Below are 21,627 nucleotides of genomic sequence, written 5' to 3' on the forward strand. Positions count from 1 at the left end.
CCAGGCATTTAATTAATGTTTTGATAGCTGTTGTGAAGAGGATTGCTTTCTTGATTCCTTAGAAATTTCATTATGGATATATAGGAAAGCTACTGATTTTGTATGTTGATTTAGCATCCTGTTTTACTGAATTCAGTCTTGTAGGGATCACTAGTTTTTTAAAGATGTTTGCTGGTACATTTTAATCATACATAATATTGGGATTCATCATGCCATCCATATAAGCACATAACATAATTTGATCAATTGAATTCCTCAGTACTTCCTCTCTATCTCCTACCTTTTTTCCTTTGATTACCTTCCTCTACTGGTCTCCTTTATTTTTAAGTTGGTGCATGATACTAATACATAGATGTGAGATTCATTGTGATTTATTTGTACATGCACAGCCTAATTTGGTTGATTTTATAGGTTTCTTTTATGTATGTATCATACCATCTTATTCCTCCTTTCCTATTTCTATGCCTATCATTTCTTTCTCTTATCTAATTGCTCTGCCTAAAACTTCTAGTACCATGTTACATAAAAGTCAGAGTGGGCTCTTTTTTTTTCTTCCTGATTTTAGAGGAAATGCTTTTAGATTTTCCTCATTGAGTCTGTTGGCAGCTGTGTTTTTGTCATGTATACCTATAATCCTTCTATACCTAACTTGTTCAGGACTTTTATTATGATGGAATGTTAATTTTTCTTATATATTGAGATGAACATGGTTTTTATTCATTCTATAAAGATGTGCTGTAACATCCTTACATCCTGGGAATGAAACCAGTTTGATCACAGTGTAGGATATGATTTTTTTTAATGTGCTGTTAAATTCCACTTGCTAGTATTGTGTTGAGGAATTTTGCATCTATGTTGATCAGCAATGTAGGTCTGTAGTGTTTTTTTGTTTTTTTTTTTTTTTTTTTTTTTTTTTTTTTTTTTTTTTTTTTGCGGTGCTGGGGATTGAACCCAGGGCCTTGTGCTTGTGAGGCAAGCACTCTACCAACTGAACTATCTCCCCAGCCCCTAAGTTCTTTAATATTTGGTAAAATTCAGAGGGAGGTAGCAAGATGGTAGAATAGAGAGGTCACTTCCCTAGTGGCTCCATCATGTGGACCAAGAAAAGCAGGCAACTTTTCAACAAGATGTGTGAATGATCAGGAATTAGGGGGACTACTAGAATTTAATACTGGACACTCAAAACAGATCAGGGACTCGGGAGATCTTGTATAATAAGGGAGAAAGATTCCCAGCCACAACAGCGGTTGGAGGTGCAAGCCACAACTGTCCCTACGTGAATGCAGTAAAGCAATAAAAGAATTAAAGAAACCCCCTTTCTTGGGAAGGCTGAGGTGAGGTGTGTTAGGACACAACTTAGAGATCAGTCATTGCTCAAATAAACAGCAAGCTATGCAGGGTACAGAGGGAAGCCACTATCTCTCTTGGCGGCGTGCATAAAGGACAGTAAAAGGAACTATTTGGCAGCCATGGTGCCAGTGCCAGCAGCTAGGGGAGCCTATTAATGGCACACCCATGTCTGTCCCCAAAACAAGTTGGGCCTATCCCAGCTGTTTATCAGAGTGTGCGCATAAGTGACCAGGAGAAAATCAAGTGTGGAGAGAGGTTTACATGGAGGAATACTTATTGTGGAAAACCACCTAGCTGTCCCCTCCCATCCAATCCGGCTGCATGCAGGACCAGTTGGGAGAGAAGTACCTCCCAGGCAGCTTGAAAGGGAGGGTGGGAGAGGTGGAGTTCTGACACTGAATCAGAGACCAGGAATTGTGGGATCTGCAGGTGAAGGAGCTAAGAACAGGCTCCTGCACCACCTGAGTGGAATTCAAAGGAGATCCCCGGGGTTCGGGCTTCCAACGTGGACTGGCAATTTCTGAGCCTTGGAGGTGCATTGACTTAAAATCTCCAGATCAATTGGTGCCCAGTGAAGAGACCAGAGCATACCTAAGCTACACCTGTCTCCAGGAATCCCACCTCCAGGACTAACCCTCTTGCCCTAGCAACCCCACCAACCCTGAGAGCAGAGCAGAGCAAGCATCAAATTCCAGACAACACCACCTAACTGCTGAGAAGGGAAGCTGAGAAACTTTGGAACTCCAGTTGTTTTAGTCAGCTTTTTCACTATTGTGACTTAAAAAATCTGACCAGAGCAATTTTAAAGGAGGAAAAGTTTGAGGGCTCAGTTTCGGAGGTCTTAGTCCATGGAAGGTTGGCTCCATTCCTCAAGCCTTGAGGTAAGGCAGAACATCATGGTGGAAGAGCGTGCCAGAGGGAAGCAGAGAGAGACTCCACTAGCCATATACAAATACATACCCAAAGCACGCCCCAATTCCCACTTCCTCCAGCCTCACCCTACCATTTCAATTACCACTGACTGGATTAAGACTCTCACAGCCCAATCATTTCTCCTCTGAACCTCTTGCACTATTTCACATGTGAGCTTTTGGGGGACAACTCGTACCCAAACCATAACACCAGTGGAAACAATTGTTCAATTTTTTTTCGAGATCCTTTTCTTTTTTCTGTTCTCTCGTTTCTACCACATTTGAAACCAAGTATTTTTCGTATATCAGTTTATTCAGGACTATGATGTCTGAATGGTATATTACAGTTTTGTTGTGTATCCTTTTATTTTTATTTTATATTTCCTCTCATTTATCTGTTTCCCTGGATTCTTTCTTATCCTCCTAATAGCCAACCCCTATTAATTTCTCTTTCTTTTTTTTTTTTTTTTTTAGCACCAGGGATTGAACTCGGGGGCACGCCACCATTGAGTCACATTCCCAGCCCTATTTTGTATTTTATTTATAGACAGGGTCTCACTGAGTTGCTTAGTGCCCTGCTTTTGCTAAGACTGGCTTTGAACTCACAATCCTCCTGCCTCAGCCTCCCAAGCTGCTGGAATTACAGGCATGCTCATTGTGCCTGACCTCTTTCACTCTTCCTATATGTTTTTACTTCTATCTTTCCTCCTTTTTCCTCATAAATATCACATCCTACATCACTTCACTTCTCTCTTTGTCCACAATTTGAAAATATAAACCCTTTTTCAAACTGTTTATATTGTAGAAAATAATAGAACACCGCATTATTTGTTTGTTGTGACAAAACTATAGACACCTTAATAGGAACTATCTGGTTTCAGGCTGTATATTGTTTACTTTGGGTGCTGTTATTGTCTGTCCCCCCTCCCTGCCTTAAAGGTGAGGTACTGGAGATCTTCAGGGACACTGTAAATCTACAGGGCAGAAACTGCCCCAGATCCACACTGCTGGATGGGTAGACACCAAACATGAAAAAACAAGATAACAAATCACCCCAAACAAACCAAGATACTCCAGTAATAGAATCCATTGACACCATAGCAAGAAGGAAAAAAAAAAAAAAAAGTCAGAAAAACTGATCTGTGAGATAAATGACAATGTAAGGAGTGAAATCAGTAGGAAATATGGGAGGTGAATCTAGATGAAATCCATTGTGCTGGTTATACTGGGAGGTCCATGTCTCCTTGAAGATTTGAGATATTTTCAGCTATTTCATGAAAAGGTTTCACTGTGTTTCTATTTTCTTTTGGAATTTGCATAATGCAAATATTTATTGGCTTAATTGTGTCTCGTAGGCTTTCTTTGTTGATGCCCCCTCTTGCTTCCACTCTTTCTAGTGCCTCCGTGATCCATACTGCAGCAGTCCACAAAAGTACTTATAAGACTTTGCAGTGGGCACAGGTTTCCAAAAGTGCATGTTCTCGGCTCTCACAGAGTTAAGCACTGATGGAACTGACACTCATGGCAATAGTTGCCGTAGTATTGGTTGTGCAAGATGTGGAAGGTACTGTACTGGTGACACCAAGGCTTGTGGCGATAGAAGCCATAGTCCCAGAGTCAGGATGAGAAGATCTTTCCCAGACCCCTCAGGATGAATGTGGGTAATACCTGGACCCATGGCATCTGCAGCCACAGCTCTGGAGCCGTAGGATGTGAAGGAGGATGCTGCATCTGTGGCATTATATTTCATGGGCCACAAAGGGGACCTATGTTAGGTTCTGTGGGGTGATTGTGGTGGTGTTGGGGCTTGTGGCCCTGGTAGCCACTTCCCTGAGGATATGGGACTTTCTTCATGTTCCATGAGAAAAGATGGGGTGATGCTTAGGCTGTGGGCACCAGCACCTATGGTCCCATGGCTTTGAGCTATGATTGACACATTCCCTAGGTTCTATGGGCCACATGCAGGTTATATTGGTACTTGTGGCACTGATATCCAAATTCCTGGAATGGCAGTATATGGAGGAGACTTTTTTGTGATTGATTAGTTTGTGGATGTTGCTGGGGATTGTGGCTTTGGTCTCTAGTCCTGGACACAGAAGAGAACTTCTTCAGGCCCCAAGGGACAAGTATAAGTGATCCCAGGATTTTATCACTAGAAGATTATAGGTCAAGGAGGAGACCCTCCCTCCTTCCTATGTGGCAAGCATAGGTGGAAGATCAGGCTTCTGGCTTTGGCAGCTGCCAGTCCTGAGGCTGCAGGATGCTGAAGGGCCTATTTTCTGCTCTGCTAGGTGCTCACCAACAAAAGGCTTCAACAGTGTTTGGGGATCAGCTGCTGGTCCCTGAGTCAGGATGGTGACCAGCAGTAGTGGTTGTAGCAGCTTGGATTCTGGGAACTGTAGGGGGTGGGGACTTGGACCCCAATCTGGTTCTAAAGTCTGTGAAGTCTATGGGATTCTCCTACAGTTCAGACTGCTGCTTCTGCTGCAGTAATGGGGGTTGTTGGTGCTTTTCTGTTTATCTTTTCCAAGCAATATGGAGTCTGTCTACCCACCCCTACCAGCCCCACCACTGAGCGGGGATTGAAGTTGCAATTTCCTTTGAGCTTCTCTCCTCGTTGCCTTTCCCACTCTCCATACTGTTCAGGGTTACGTCACTTCCTTGTTGATTTTCAGAGTTCTCCCTCAATCACTCTCCTCAAAATCCAGTTTCCCAGGGCTGGGGAGATAGCTCAGTTGGTAAAGTGCTTGCCTTGCAAGCACAGAGCCCTGGGTTCGATCCCCAGCACCGCAAAAAAAAAATAAATAAATAAATAAAAATAAATCCAGTTTCCCTTGTTGCTTTGGTCTTCTTAGTGATGACGTTGCATAGAGGACACCTCTGCTTAGCCATCTTGAATTTCTCTTTCCAGTTTTTCGGTTGAATTCTCATTCATTGTTAAACCTTTCTTGTTTCTTGATAAATATATTTCAGATTCCTTCTTAGAAATGCTTTGGTTGTGTGTTTCCTTATTTTGGTATGTAGTGTTTTCATTGCTACTTGAGCTAAATATTTCTTCTTTTTTAACTTTTTTTTTTTTAACCCAGTTATTTAGTAAAATTTTTAGGTCCCAAATACATGGGATATTTTAAGGCTGTTCTTGTTACTTATTGCTAACTTTACAGCAACATGCTCAGAGAAACCCAGTCTGTATATTCTGTTCCTTTAGAACCTACCTGGTTTCACCTGAAGGCCTAATCGGATTTGCCTTAGGTATTCAGGTTTCATGAGTGCTCTGTATGTCCTTGTCTGTTTCCCTTTTTTCTGTCCATTTTTATCTGATGTGTTTTGAGGCAGTGTTTTTCCTAGATGCATGGAGAAGTGACTCTTCATCTCTAGTAAGGCTTTCGTCTTCATTTATATCAATAAAGAAACACCAACTATTTTTTGACTAATACTTCCCTTACTCTTTTTTTTTCCATTCTTTTGAGTCTTTCTTCATCCTTGTGAATTGACAAATATCTAGTTTATACCTGAGTTTTATTTTACTTACGTAACTTATTTGTCAACCTCTCTTGGCTCATGCTAGGGATCGACCTGGGGGAAATTCTACCACTGAGCTACATCCCCAGCCCTTTTCATTTTTAACTTTGACATAGGCTCTTGCTAAGTTACCCAGGCTGGCTTTAAACTTGTGATCTTCCTGCCTCGGACTCCCAGATAGCTGGGATCACAGGTGTGTGCCACCATGCCAAATTATTTTTAATTGTACATATTTATGGAGTAGGATGTTATAATTTAATAAATGCATACAATGTGTACTGATCCAGGATCAGAAAATTGGCATTGCAATCTCCTTGCCATTTACTTCTTGTTTGGAGCCTTTAAGTTCCTCTCAGTCTTCTTCATAAAGTGTATCACAGGCTGTTGTGAGCTAGAGTCACAGCAGACACCATGGTGCAGAACACTGGAACTTATTCCTCCTACTGTATTTTAGTTACCTTCTCTGGGGGCCCTTCACGTGAGGCTGACCTCAAGGCCAAGCAAGAGAGGAACCTGGGCTGGCCTGAGGTTGGTGACTAGCTAACCGTGCTGTCCACGTGGTAGGGCCCCTCTAAAGCCATGTACATTTCTGGGTGGGAGGAAGAGTTTCTGGATGTTTGAGGATTCAGTGAGATGCTGCCACCAGTTCTGTGTGCAGTGGTGCTCAATACATGTCAGCTACTACTAGTGCAACTGTTGGTCTCATTGGTCTCGGTACTAATTGGACTTCCTTCCTGATGTCTTTATTTTGTGCTGTAGTCTAAGAAAAAAGATGAATTAAACCACCACTCCCTAATGCTCACATTTTCAACATAGTTCTTAAGGTATGGGTCTTGGAGAAGTGACTAGAATCATGAAATCATTTAAAAAGCCACTACTCATGGCTGTTTCTCTTTGATTCATTTCTTTGGATAGTCAGAATATATATAATAGAACTCTAAATGTTTTGCATCATTGCATCCAGTACTGGATGTTTTAACCATATTGACCAGAAGCAGCTATGCCTTCCGCTATGGAGGATGCTCAAGTACCTTCTTTCAGAAAAAGCATTTTGAGCTGGGCTGTAGCTGCTGCCAAGCATGTGTGAGACCCTAGGTTTGATCCCCTGCAGACCTCTCTCCCCAAAATAGAGACCCTAAAATATTTGGAGTGGCCTGCTGATTCCTCATAGCAACCTCAGTCAAATATCAACTTACATATTAATGTTTACCCTGGAATTTTTGATGTGCATGCAATGCCCCCCAGAATGGTGACGTTGGCAGGATCATTTTGTTTATGAATATGCAGTTTTTCTTCTTTTACCTTCTTGGGAGACCTCTGGAATCAAGTAGGAGCCAGGTTGGGGAGCTTCTTCAGTCTGTGCTGTGATTGCCTAGTCCAGTGCCTGACAAACAGAGGAATTCGGTATTTGCCAAGGAAAAGGAGCAAGAAAGCTAGAAAATTCTAGCACTTAATAATGAACCTGTGCATTTTTCCATATTTGAATATAATATTTATACAGTCACAAATACCCTCAATTGATTTACAGGTTTTAAATGTACCAATCCATCCAGAAGTTATTTTTTAATATTCTCAGTAATTAATAAGTATTTGGAGAATAAACAAAGGAATTGGCACTGGGAAAGTGCTGCAGCTACTACAGGGACAGTTCTGCTGAAGCACTCTATTCTTGCCTGGTGAACACTATTGGCCTCTGCCATTCTGTGCCACAAGGTGTCACTTCAGAGCAAGATTTTTTAAATGCCTGAACTTAGCAGACCTTGGCTAAACATTAAAACTGTTCTTTATCAGGACCATGAGTTTTAAAAATGCATCGTGAACACCAAACTACTCACTAAAACTTGTGTGCCAGCAGGCCACCTACCCTAACTTCAAAAGTTCTTGGAGGGCCAAAATCTTGAATGGAAATGAGCAGGCGCCTCTCCCCTCAGCTAGCCACGGACCAACACATGCAGTGAGCAATCTGAGGCCACTTGAGTTCAGCCACAGTGTGTTTGCTGTGTGTGTTGTGTGTGTGTTTCAGGTGTTTTGTGTAGGTAGGTTTAGCCCTTTTACAAGAATGGTGAAGAGCACAGTTTAAAAGAGCCATATTGTTACCATAGAAACAAAGCTGAGCCTGTGACATCCCTTAGGACTTGCATCCTCTCGTGACACAGCATTGCTTCCTCTGGAGGATGCTGTTGTCAGTGGAGAGCCTTCCTGTAGTACAGGTGAGTACTTCCCCATCATGCTTCAGAGAAGGGTTCTACATGTCAACCTGTCCCCACATCCCTGAGGGGTCCATCTGGATGTCTTAGTAGGTTCACAGATTCCTAGGAGCTCCTTCAAGGGCTGACCAGGGCCATCAATCCATACCTCCAGGCTCCTCTTTCCACTGGATATAACTAGAATCTGTGCTGGTAGATTCCCTACTTGAACCTGGGTGGTGCATGAATGTGATAAATCCAAGTTCAAGGCCATGATTTGAGCTGTTGCTACAAACTGACCATCAAGCAAAAAAATCACAGAAGGGCAGAGCAGGCAGCCAGGAAAGAAATGCAGTCATTGTTCATCATTGTCAAATTGGGGAACATCTGGAATTCCTCCTGAGAGTCTTCTCTGACCCTGACTGTGGTACAGACACCACAGAGGAGTCACACCCCGGTGCTGTCTGCTTTGGGGGTGGAAAAGGTGGAGCTGCACCTGGGTCCTGTCCTTGATTTTTTTTTTTTTTTTTTTTTTTTTTTTTTTTTTTTTTTTTTTTTTAAGAAAAAAAATTATTTTCCCCTGAAAATAATGCAGTTCCCCAGAAGATCCCCATCCAAACTTGTCCAACAATTGAACACACCTAAATCTAAATGTAATGAGAAGATAGAGATACTGGCTTCTATAAGGGATCTAGTAGAGTTGAGAGTATTATACTTTTTATTTTGTTTCATTATTGGGAGGCTGGATGTTGGCTGCCCTTTTCCATGTCCTGCTGAGTGAGAATGTGATCTGTTAAGTAAATTCTCAGTGTATGAAAATTCTACAGAATACCAACTAGGCTGTCCCATGAAATCTGTCATTCACATATGATCATTTTGTCTGTGTGTCTGCAGTTACTTATTCAGTCTTTTCTGCTTTTGGATCAACCTTTTCTCTTAATCAATATACATGGCCTCTTATTTTGTTATTTTTTTCTTTTAATAAAAACAACCTAAATTGACACTTTACCCTATGTAATTTATTTTTCTGAAAGATAGGTCTTCTGTTATACCACAGAGAATGAAATATTTTTACATGAACTGTTCTCTATTTGGTATAATTTTAACAACAAAATTCTTTTTGTCACCCAGAAATCTGTAACTGGTATTTCTTACTATGGGATGATTTCTGAAAACTAGAAGATTTACGGCTCCCCTCTCCCAGGTAGTTTTAACAGATCTTAAAATGCTAAATTTATTAATTTCTTCTTATATGGTTGCATACAGTTGGCTTTCTGCATCTGTGGATTCAGCCAATCAGGAATTGAAAATATTTGACAGATCCCTGAAGAGTAGGTTTCCGGCAGCCGAGTACAACGGGAGCATCAGGGATCGCTGCTGGGTCGGCTGCGCCTACAGGGTGGGCGGAGGCGAGGCGCTGCCCATCGGAAGGGCGGGTTGCGCGCGCCCCCTGCGCCCTGAGCACATCTGGTTGGCCCATGCTCCCGCCGGTTGCGAGCTTTAACATCTGGGGCCGGGCGCAGGCAGAGGGGTCCAGGGCGCAGGCGAGGCGGCCGATGTGCGGGCCGGAGGGTGAGGCCGCGCAGGTGGGGCTGGGACAGCGTTGGCACCTCCGGAGCCGGCCCGGGGCGGCCAGTGGACCGCCGCGATGCCAAGCGAAAACATCTTCCTTTTCGTGCCTAACCTTATTGGTTATGCCCGGATTGTCTTCGCCATCATTGCTTTCTACTTCATGCCCTGCTGCCCCTTCACGGCCTCCTCCTTCTACTTGCTCAGCGGACTTCTGGACGCTTTTGATGGACATGCTGCTCGAGCTCTAAATCAAGGAACCCGGTTTGGGGCCATGTTGGACATGCTGACGGACCGCTGCTCCACCATGTGTCTGTTGGTCAACCTGGCCCTGCTGTACCCTCGAGCTACCCTTCTCTTCCAGCTCAGCATGAGCTTGGATGTGGCCAGTCACTGGCTGCACCTCCACAGTTCTGTGGTCCGGGGGAGTGAGAGTCACAAGATGATTGACCTGTCTGGGAATCCAGTGCTTCGGATCTACTACACCTCCAGGCCTGCTCTGTTCACCCTGTGTGCTGGAAACGAGCTCTTCTACTGCCTCCTCTACCTGTTCAATTTCTCCGAGGGACCATTAGTCGGCTCTGTGGGGCTTTTCCGAATGGGCCTCTGGGTCACCGCCCCCATCGCCTTGCTCAAGTCTCTCATCAGTGTCATCCACCTGATCACGGCTGCCCGCAACATGGCTGCCCTGGATGCAGCAGACCGTGCCAAGAAGAAGTGACCTGGGCACCTCCTGGAACCTCCCACCTGATTGGTCATCTTAGTGTGCCAGACGGCTCCCCTCCCCCTCCTAGGAGGTCCATTCTCATGTCTTCCTAATGTGTTCTCCAAACTGCTGGGATGGGGTTCGCCTCTCTTTGGTATTGTCACAATCTCTGTAATCCTGAGGACCAGGCCCACCTTTGTGATCCCCAAAGACCTGGCCTACAAATCAAAAAGGATGCTCAGGAGGCCCCACCCTTAAGCTGGTGCTCCTGGGGTTCCAGACAGCCTATTTGAGGATTAGGCATTGCCACACACATGGTTGGCTCAGCCCTGGCTTCTGGCCTGGCCTGAGGTTTTTGGGACACTTGAATGAGGGAGATGGTGCAGGGTCCACATTTCCCAAAAAGTAGGTGAGTCAGATCTCTGCACCTGGCCAGAGGAAGCATGGGGCACCATGCCCAGGAAGAAAGGGACTGTCTAGATCCTTCCTATGGCAGTCTCCTCCATCCGGTCTACCCCGGCCCCCTAAGCCTTGATAATAAAGGCAAGAGCTTCACTCTTCTGGACTTGGTTTCCTTTTAGACATTTTTTGGATCAGGCCTTGGATTAAGGGGAGATTGGGGAAAAGGAAGATCTACCTGGATGCTTTTCCCCCAGTTTGCTGCTGGCTTCTTCCTGTCATTTCATACCGACAGAGAAGCCCTTCTTGCCACCCAAGCTAGTGCCACATCTCAGCCCACCTTCTTTATGTCCCTGATGGTCAGCTTTGACTCATATTCTTGATATTTCCACCCCCACTAGAGTGTAAACTCCATGAGCGCACAGACTTCTTGTTCCTTTCTCTGTGGTTAGAATGGATATTTACCTTAACCTGACATGCAGTAGTTGCTTAATAAAATATTCCAGATTAGTTGGTTTCTCAGAATGTGGTCCGTAGACCACCTACAGGCTATTTCTCCCTCTTGGGCCTTCAGAGTCAATCTCCAGGGATGGACCCAGAAGTCTGTAATTTTAATAAACTCCACTTGATTCTTCCTCCCCCCCAAAAAAAAAAAAAAAAAAAAAAATTAGGTTTTATAAGTAAGGTAAGATAATTTAAATATTTGGCAAAATAATAAACTAAAATAGGTGTAACAACTATTAACATGCCATATATATATTAGGTTTTATAAGTAAGGTAAGATAATTTAAAGTAGACAGGAGAATGTGCGTAGGATTTCCTTGCTTCATATACGGAACTTGAACATTCATGGATTATGGTACCCATGAGCATCCTGGAACCAGTTCCTTTCAGATTCCAAGGGACAAGTTTCTTTCTAAAATTTATGGTCTCTTCTATTCTTACCTTTGCCACTAGTATGGAAGAATTGGGATAAATTCTTATCTCTTTTTTCAGCATATCAAATATCTTTTTTGTAGGAGCTTGAGTATTCTGTAACATTTATTCATTTGTTCACTCAATAAGTGTTCATAGAGCATTTCTTATGTGGTGGGTACTTTTCTAAGTGTGAGGGACACTATTGTGAACAAAATAGACAAAAAGCCTGCCCTAAGGGGACCTTAGCATCTACTGGAGGAGTAGATAATACTTAAGTTAAATGTATAGAATGTTCTATCTTAATAAAAAGTGAAAAAAATTGAGCAGGAATTGGGTTTTTAAAATGTGTTTTTAAAATTGGGTTTTAAAATTTTAGATTAGGTGGTTAGGTAGAGTCTTAAGGCAGTCATATGGGGAAATGCCATAATCAGAAGAAACCCCAACTACACAGGTCTTGAGGTGATAATGTGCCTGGGATGGTGGAGGAAGCACAAGGGGACCAGAGTAGCAGGAGCAGAGTGAAGGAAGGGGACATATGCTCCTCTGCTTCTCCCCTGTCCACCAAGCACTTTGCAAGTTCCTTGCACATACTAACTCAAAATGTGCATTAGTGAATTAGTGAAATTGGATTCCAGGACTAGTTGATATGGGAAAAAAGGGAGAAAAGTTAGAACTTCATAGCGAGAGGGTACGGGAATGGAGAAAGAGTGGCATAGGTAGGGAAGAACAGAATTGGGTGAGTTGTGAGATGGAGACACAGGTTTGATGCTTGAGAGCACAGGCAAGAGAGAGATTTGGGAGGTGACAGGTAAAGGCAGAGAATTGGTGAGATCCTCCAGGGAGATGGCTGTGGGCCAGGTTATGGTGTGGCAATGTGGACAGGAGCAAGTATTCATTTCCTGGGCAGGATCTCAGGCCTTGATGATGGAGTAGAAGCCAACAGTAAAAAAAAAGAGCAGGAATGGAGCATAAAGCCAATGCACTGTTCATGGGTGCCGTGTGTAAGATTGGGAGTGTCCAGTGAACAATGGAATAGAAAATATTTAGTGAGGCACTGCACTGATATGGTGATGGAGGAGTCTCAGCAGAGACAGTCAGTTACTGGAGCTGCTGAGCAACCAAGATGGCTGCCTCAGGTGGCCTCAGTGCAGACTGCAGCTCCAGTGTCACCAGCAGGTTGCGCCATCTGGGATGTTCTCTGAAGAACTTTCCAAGGCCCAGCTGCCTGGCAATCCTGCTACTTTTCCAGTTAACTCAAGAGCCCTGGAAATTTTTTTTTTTTTTTTTTTTTGATACTTACTGTTGTTATTTAGCAACACTGTTTAGGGAGTCTTTCTGAGCCTTGCTAAATGTAACTGGGCTCACAAAGGGATGCCTGTTCCCCTCCTGAGGCATCAGTAGACTCAGCGTTTTGATACTTCGGCTGTGCTTAGTTCATGCACCAAATGATAAGTAATTATTAACAGGCAGGGGATGAGTTTCGCTTGCTTTGTGTCAAGGTTAGATAGTAACTAAAGAGGACAAGATACCTTTGGGACAAAAAGGGACTGTGTGGAGTCATCAATGTGCTGTGTTTGCCTTTAGGCGTACCAGATGGGAGTTTTGCCCTGCCAAAACAATCAAGATTAGAAGACCATGCTCAGGGATCCTCCAGCTTGGCAGGTAACATCATGCACCCAGCCAACAGTTGAAGTAGAGTACAATAATATGTGGTCGTGAAATGTGTACCTGAACGAATTATAAGGAAGTTACAATTTTCAGATCACTGGAGCTGCAAAAGCCTAAAAACTTAGCATTTTTTCCTTTCAGAGACAAGTAAATTATTACAGAAATTTTCAATGAAAGCAAGCACCTTCCCCTCCTAATATTTTGATTTCTGCCTCTTCACTTTTTATGGTCATTTCCAGAGTCTGAAGGTTCCTAAAGTTATAGGCCTCTGCTTTAGCTGTTATTTATTAACTAAATTTTGAATTGGAAATACATGATCTATTCTGGTTCTTTTATTCCATATGAATTTTAGGACCTTTTTTTTTTTGTTTTGTAGTTCTATGAAGAATGTCTGTGGTATTTTGATGGGGATTGCATTTAATCTGTATATTGCTTTTGGTAGTATGGTCATTTTGACAATTTTAATTCTGCCTGTCCAAGAACATGGGAAGTCTTTCCATTTTCTAAAGTCATCTTCAATTACTTTCTTCAATCTTCTATAGTTTTCATCATAGAGATCTTTCATCTCCTTAGATTAATTCCCAAGTGATGTTTTATTTTTTTTTAGTCTATCGTGAATGGAATTGTTTTCCTGATTTCTTTCTCAGCAGATTCATTATTGGAGCATAGGAAATGTATTGATTTTCATATCTTCTGTTTGTTGTTTTCATGAATTTATCAGTTCTAGAAGTCTTCTGATGGAATTTTCGGGGTCTTCTAGATATAGGATCATGTCATCAGCAAACAGATAATTTGACTACTTCTTTTCCTATTTATGTCCCTTGAATTCCCTTCTCTTGCCTGATTGCTCTGGCTAGAATTTTCAAGAGTGATCTGGAACAGTAGTGGTGAAAGTGGACATCCTAGATTTGTTCCTGATTTTAAAGGAAATGCTTTCAGTTTTTCTCCATTCAGTATGATATTGACTTTGGGTTTGTCACATATACCTTTTATGATGATAAGTTCCTTCTATCCCTCCCCTCCCCATTTCTTCAATGCAATGGGGGAAATGTCATAATTCCTGGTCTCAAATTATACTGTGGAGCTATAGTAGCAAAACAGAATGGCACTGGCATCAAAATAAAAATGAAGACCAGGAGAACCGAATAGAAGGAACAGACACAAACCCACATAGATACAGTCATGTGATATTTGACAAAGGTGCTAAAAACATAACATTGGAGAAAAGATAGCCTTTTAAACAAATGGTGCTGCGAAAACTGGATATCCATATTTAGAAGAATGAAAGTAGATCCCTATCTCTCACCCTGTACAGAAGTAAACTCAAAGTGGATCAAAGATCTTGGAACTAGACAAACTCTGCAACTACTAAAAGAAAACATAGGGTCAAGACTCAAACATTTTGGAGCAGGCACCAATTTCCTTAATACAACTCCTAAAGCTCAAAAAGTAAAGCCAAAAGTCAATAAATAGGCTTCTATCAAATTAAAAATCTTCTGCACAGGAAACAAGAGTTTGAAGAAAGCCTACAGAATGGAAGAAAATCTTTGCCAGCTATTCTTAAAATGGGATTAGTATCCAGAATATATAAAGAACTCAAACTTAACAGCAAAAATAGCAATAACCCAATCAATAAATGGGAAAAAGAACTAAACAGACATTTCTCAAAAGAAGGAATTCAAATGGCCAACAAATACATGAAAAAAAGGTTCGATATCCCTGATAATCAGGGAAATGCAAATCAAAACTATATTGCGATTTCATTTCATTTGTTCATTTTATGTGATATTTTATATTAGGTATTTCTGCTCCATCTCTGGAATATGTGCCCGAGAACTTGAATGGTTCTGCCATCGTCACAGCCTTGGAAACCTTCACTGGAGAAATGAAAAGAAAATATGAGGTGACCTGCCACTAAAAATGAAAAACTACCTCATGAACCTGGAGGATGTTATGTAAAATAAATAAGCCAGACAAATACTGCATGATCTCAAATATGGAATTTAATGTCGAATTCAGAAGCACAGAGAGGAAGGGTGGTTACCAGGGGTCAGGGGGATGAGGGAAATGTTGGTCAAAGAAACAAAACTTTCAGTTATAAGATAGGTAAGTTCTAGAGACCTGACGTGCAGCATGGTGTGACATAGTTAATAATTATACCTGAAATTTGTGAAGAGAGTAGTTCTCACCATGTGCACACACAGGTAACAGTAAGGTGAGGAATTTGTTAATTAGGTTGGTTGTGATAATCATTTTACAATGCATACATCACCTGTTCCTCTTGAATGTAAATTTTGTCAGTTTTATCTCAACAAAGCTGAAAATAGGCCAAAGGTAGAAAAACTAGCTTGTTATGAGTTTAACACATATATATTATTCATCAATACTGTTGCTACCCTTCATATGTGAAGGTGCTCCTGAGTCTTTGGGGAGGTGTATTTGTCTTAAAAGTCTTTGTTGATTTTGTGAATTTGGTTTGTATTTATAAGATAGCTATTCCATGTCCATTGGCTCCAATGGGACTAAACATGTGGAAATCAGATTAATGGTTGGGTTCCTCAGGTGGCTTTCTGAGACAAGTGAACTATTAGAAAGCAGTGACTTGGTCACCAGGATAGTCAGAGATGGGGCGAGAGGTGACCATGTGGAGGAGAGGACTCTCAGAGATGAAGGTAGATGTGGTAACAGATCTTGGAGATGCTGTATGAACAACCTGTTTCACAGTCTTGTCTGCAAGATAAATATTGGAACTACTTCATTCCCATTTGCTTTTGATCCATGACTTATAAATCCCTAGTGACTTAGAAGCATATTAGCATACCCTAACCCATATTCATTTAACTAAGATGGAAGGTTTCCAAAATCTTACTTCTTGAAATATCAATGTAAGAAAATTTGTAATAGAAATATGCTGATAGTATTCAACATGTGTATCAATAGCATGAATATGTGCTTTCTGATTTTCTTCATGAGTATCAAGCTTGAGATAATTCCTGAAAGGTATACAGAATGTTGTCTCATCACTGTTCCTTAGCAGTAACGTTTGCCATGCATGTTGTAATGTGCAGGTAGCATCTTTTTAATATGAAGTGTACACTAAACTTACATAGTTATGTTTAACTCAAATTGTTTTTGTTGTTTAGCTCAGGTACAGTGAGAGTCCTCTTTCAGAAAAGGCAAAGAAAGCACCGAATTGCCTAATAAAACTTTTAAACCTGATACACCTATGCAAGTAAGTATTGAATTTCAAACCAATTCATGGGAGTGTGATTCTTCACAAACAATGCTTATCTCATGTCTACTGTGCTCGGGTCAGAGGAGTTGAAGCCTGAGCAGATGTGAGGTTTAATACATGGTTCAACCCTTCCAGGTGTCTGGTTCTCCGTCCATAAGATGAGCAGTTAAACTAAATGTCCTCCTAAGTCTCTCAGGTTCTACCATGATATGATCCCAAAATATTGTTCTTATTTTTTTAAAATCCACGTGTAAAGACAGGGTTAAGCATGGATATATATGTGAAAAATGCTAGATAAATGAAACGTTGTACGTACAATGGAATGTTATTTAACCTTAAAAATGAATTAAATTCTAACACATGCTGTGACACAGATGAACCTGGAAAAGATGCTAACAATCCAGGTACAAGCGGAAGGTACTGTACTGTCCCCCTTGGAAGAGGTCACTGCAAAAGTATGAATGGAAATTCATAGAGATGGTGCGATGGAGGTTTCCGAAAGTTGAGAGAAGGGACAGTTACTATTTAATGGGCACAGAGTTTCAGTTTGGGAGGATGGAAGAATTTTGCAAATGGACAGTGGTGGTGGTTGTAGGACATTGTGTAATGAATTTGAAGCCACTGAACTGTACAGGTAAAGATAGTAGTTAAAAGTAAAATTGATGCTATGCATATAATATCATAAGAGAATGCTACTCAGACACACCTGCACACACACACACACACACACACACACACACACACACACACACACACACACACACACACACACCCTTGTGATCCTAAGCAAGTACCAAGACATCCAAGTTTTGGAGGGGCAGGAAGGGGGGGAGTGAAGGGATGAATTTCTCTACCGATTAGAGTGAATTCAGAACAATCTCAATGGAAGTACTTCCTGAGGTAGGCTTTGGAAATATTTGCGTGGTAGAGGGGAGTTGAGTATAGAAATTGTGCCAAATTAGAGAGAATGGGCAGTAAATGAGGGAGGGAAGAAAGGGAAGGAGAGTCCATTTGCAAAAGTGGAAAGTTTCTTAAGGTTGAAGACTTAAATAGGCATGTGTAATATTTTTTTTTTTTTCAAACTCTTGTATCATGCAATGTCATTTGCTTGTCCAAACAAGCACATGAAGGACTTTGGATTGTGGCGCTCCTGTTACGTTCAGGGGCCTCATGCTTAGCCACAGATTCATTGAACAGGTGCACATTGAGTGACTTTGGGTCCCAGGCTCCTTGCTCAGTGCAGGAGAGCAGTGAGCATCAGCTTTAGCTTTCTAACTATAATAAATACCTCCAATAATCAACTTATAGGGAAAGGTTTGTCCTGGCTCACGGTTTGGGAGGTTTCAATTCTTGATCAGTTGGCTCTGTTGCTTTGGGCCTGTGATGAGGCAGCACATCATGCTGGGAGCATAAGGCAGAGCAAAACTGCTCACCTCATGACCAGGAGAGAGGAAGGAGCTGGGTCCCACAGTCCTCTTCAAGGGCACACCCCCAGTGACCTAGCTAGGCAGTACCTCTTAAACCTTCTATCACCTCCCAACAGCACCACTCTGGGGACCAAGTCTAACTTGGGGGCCTGTGGGGGACATTCAACATCCAGACTATAGCTGGAAGCATTAGGAACTCTTGTCTTCTTGCAATGTTCACCCTAAGCAAAGAGAGTCAATAAGCAAAAAGATAAGGAAATTATATGGCAGGTAGATCAGAACAGCAACTGTTAGAAATTTTAGAGCTAAAACAGAGGTGGAAAAATGGTGTAATGGGCCCACTTCTGACCACAGCTTTCAGGGCCAGTTTAAGGCCAGACAGAGGAAGGACAGCAAGTGGAAGATAGAAGGAATGGAGAACCCTTGGTCCCTTCTTCCCTGGAGCTGTCTGTCCTATGCCCACTAAGAATGATACTGAAACACCAGCTTCTGGGAAGCTGTTGAGAGGTTAAATGAGAGTGTGCGTGGTTAGGGTTTGGGGATTGGGGATGAGCAGGCATGGAGGGAAGGAAGAGAAGGGAGACTCCTCCATGTTCTTAATAAAGATCTGGTGAATGATTATGAAATAGCTTTTGTCACACTTCAGAAACCCCACGAAATGTGTCGCTTTTGTGTTTATAGACTCAATAAGCTACAGCACTTTCACAATTCTGTTCTCCAAGAGTTGAACAATCTTGAGAAGGATATTCAGGCTCTAAAACACCTTGAGACAGATATTTTGGTAAGTTGGTCTCATTTGGAACTTTCTCTGTGAGTGAAGATGATCTTTTCTATGGAGGGAAAGGGTTAACTACTTACATACTTCGTTTGTTCAATTTTAGGAATTTTGGGAGAAACAGTTTGATGATCTGAAGTCATTCTGTGATCTGCAAGTGCTGAGGTACTTTAAAAAATGTCTTGAGTACTTTGGTTGATGTGTAAAGTAGTGCTTTTGCTAAGGGATGGGTTGGCATTAGCAAAACTCATTTTAAGTATCTGAACAGCAGAACCTCTTTAGATGGGGACCTCCATGCCACCTCCCTGGGGATGGAGTGTGGCCAATGATATCAGTCAAGAAGTGATTATACATGTTGCACAAGCACATCAGTCATGCAACCATACATGTACATGAGGTCATGATATCTGTTTCACTCTACTGTCTTTCCTTCCCCACACCCTTCCCCTCCCTTCACTCCCCTCTACCTAATATAAAGTAACTCTGTTCTTCCCTATCCCTCCACCTTATTGTGAATTAGCTTCCTCATATAAGAGAAAACTTTGGCCTTTGATTTTTTGGGGGTTTGACTTATTTCCCTTAGCATGATATTCTCTAACTCCATCCATTTACCAGCAAATGCCAGAATTTCATTCTTTAAAGCTGAGTAATATTGCATTTTGTATACACACACACAAACACGATGGAATATTACTCAGCTTTAAAGTTTTTATGTATTATATATATTATATATAACATATATATATATATATATATATATATCTCACATTTTCTTTATCCATTCATCCATTGAAGGGCATCTAGGTTGGTTCTATAGTTTAACTATTATGAATTGAGTTGCTGTAAACATTGATGTGGCTATGTCACTATAATATATTGATTTTAAGTCCTTTGGGTATAAACCAAGGAGTGGGATAGCTAGGTCAAATGGTGGTTCCATTCCAAGTCTTCTTAGGAATCTCCATATTGCTTCCATAATGGTTGCATCAATTTGCAGTCTCGCCAGCAATGTATTAGTGTACCTTTTACTCCACATCCTCACCAACATTTATTGTTGCTTGTATTCTTGATAATTGCCATCTGATTGGAGTGAGATGAAATCTTAGTTTTGATTTGCATTTCTCTAATTGCTAGAGATGTTGATCATCTTTTCTTATATTTGACGGATGTGATCCTGCAATATGTATAATCAGAAAAATGAGAAATTACACTCTGTATAAATGCATTCTACTGTTACATACAACTAATTAGAACAAATAGAATTAAAAATTTTTAAAAAGTGTAAACTTTGGGGAAAAAAATTGATCCAAATGGCTTTATTTTTAAGCCGTATTTTAAAAATTGATTACATTGGATACATATTTAGGTTTCTGAATAAATAGTTGATTTACTGATTTTAGTTATGTACTTGATGTTCTTGATAGACCATATTCTATATATTTTACATATATTAACATATACATTACACACGCACACACACATACACTTAAAAAAAAAATGTACTTACTGTGCTACATATTCCTCTTGTTCTACTTCATCAGTATATGTCCTGAGGTTGTAGTTCCATTCATTTGGACTATTATCTCATCTTCTGGAGCCTATGGAGGAAGAATGGAAAGTGGAGTCTTTTACTCCTTTGCTTTTTCCCTGGGAAGAAATCTAGTATTCTCTTCCCACTCGAGTGATCAGAAGGAATCCCTACATAAATGTGTAATGGCTAAAGATTTCTCTGCCAAGGTTGAGAAGCAGCTTTGCTTTTTTATTTATTTATTTATTTATTTTTGGTGTATGTGTAAATCTGTTAAATTGTTAGAGGAAGGATATAATTCTGACCACATTGTATATTTTAAAGCAAAGAAAAAAGTACTTTTAAAACTTGATATCCATCCTGCTACTAACTCCAGTTAACACAGTAATGATAACTGTAAAGACCATTTTCAAAATCCTGTCACATAGTCATCTCATACAGCATTTTGCGTGATCAGAGGTGACACAGTTTCAAGGCGTCATCTCTGGGTGCCCATGATTGGTCGTGAGTTATTCTCAAACTTCTTTGAATCAGGACCTCTTGACATATTTAATATTTATTGAGGATTCCCAAAGAGCTCTTGCTTAGAAGAGAGAGATCTATGAATATTTCCAATGTTAAAAATCAAGACTCTTTGAACATATATTTACTTTAAATAACAGTAATAAACCTTTATATGTTAATATCGATTTTTATGAAAAATAACTACATTTTAAAAATAAGAAACATGAGACTAGTATTGTTTTATGTTTGCAAATCTTTTAATGTGTGACTTAATGTCTGACTTTAATTTTTTTTTAATGTCTCACTTAATCCAAGGCATCTGGATTCTCTTACTTGCTTTTGAGTTTAATCTGTTGACTCATCACTTCTAGGAAATTCCACTGTACACTTTTAAGAGCATAAGATTGAAAAACATCTTAATGTTATTCCATTATCAAAATAATTTTGCCCTTATTGAAGCTTGGGTTCTTAAGGGTTCCCCAGACCACACTTTGAGAACTGCTGATATAGAGCAACACTGGCTTAAGCATTAGAGATTATATCACCTAGTGTTCTGGAGAATTCATTTATTTTGACTCAACTCCACATTTTAGACAGCTGTCTCTTCAATTAACATTGTTGGGTATTAGTTACTATTTGCCTTCATTTCCTTTGATACCAGGCCCCTGGGTAAATTTAAAATATCTCAAGGTAAACTATTGCTTCAAAATATGCTTTCTTGGGATTTTGCTTTTATTCTCTTCTCAAGACCTAAGGAAAATTCCCTTTGGATTGTAAGTTAGGGGATAATGTGATTTGATTTTTAGTTTTAGCTGGAATCTAGTGCTTACCGGGCTGAGTGCATGGTGTATATCAGCCCTATGAAACTTTTGGAGGTTAATCTTGATCTAGATGTTTGTGTCTGGTGTCTGTCCTTCTGTCATGTTTTC

The 21,627-nt window shown here is 40.9% G+C and overlaps 2 protein-coding genes across 2 annotated transcripts in view; both read left to right on the forward strand.

Annotated features, from left to right (window-relative positions):
* The window catches only part of SYCP2L (synaptonemal complex protein 2 like), a gene marked incomplete at its 5' end in the record, with an annotated part of 104,671 nt that overhangs the window by 59,069 nt on the left and 23,975 nt on the right, over positions 1–21,627 (forward strand). The window contains 6 exons of the mRNA XM_079147404.1: positions 9,262–9,401; positions 13,079–13,223; positions 15,029–15,132; positions 16,373–16,461; positions 18,573–18,672; positions 18,773–18,831. Of these exons, the coding sequence (XP_079003530.1) occupies positions 9,262–9,401; positions 13,079–13,223; positions 15,029–15,132; positions 16,373–16,461; positions 18,573–18,672; positions 18,773–18,831 (637 nt within the window). The remainder of the gene's footprint in view (positions 1–9,261; positions 9,402–13,078; positions 13,224–15,028; positions 15,133–16,372; positions 16,462–18,572; positions 18,673–18,772; positions 18,832–21,627) is intronic.
* LOC306666080 (CDP-diacylglycerol--inositol 3-phosphatidyltransferase) lies at positions 9,349–10,809 on the forward strand. The gene has a single exon (XM_079147914.1). The coding sequence runs from the start codon at positions 9,618–9,620 to the stop codon at positions 10,257–10,259; it is 642 nt and encodes a 213-aa protein (XP_079004040.1). The 5' UTR covers positions 9,349–9,617; the 3' UTR covers positions 10,260–10,809.

The sequence above is a fragment of the Sciurus vulgaris genome (genome assembly GCF_902686455.1).
Source record: "Sciurus vulgaris genome assembly, chromosome: 7".
In the NCBI taxonomy this organism is placed as follows: Eukaryota; Metazoa; Chordata; class Mammalia; order Rodentia; family Sciuridae; genus Sciurus; species Sciurus vulgaris.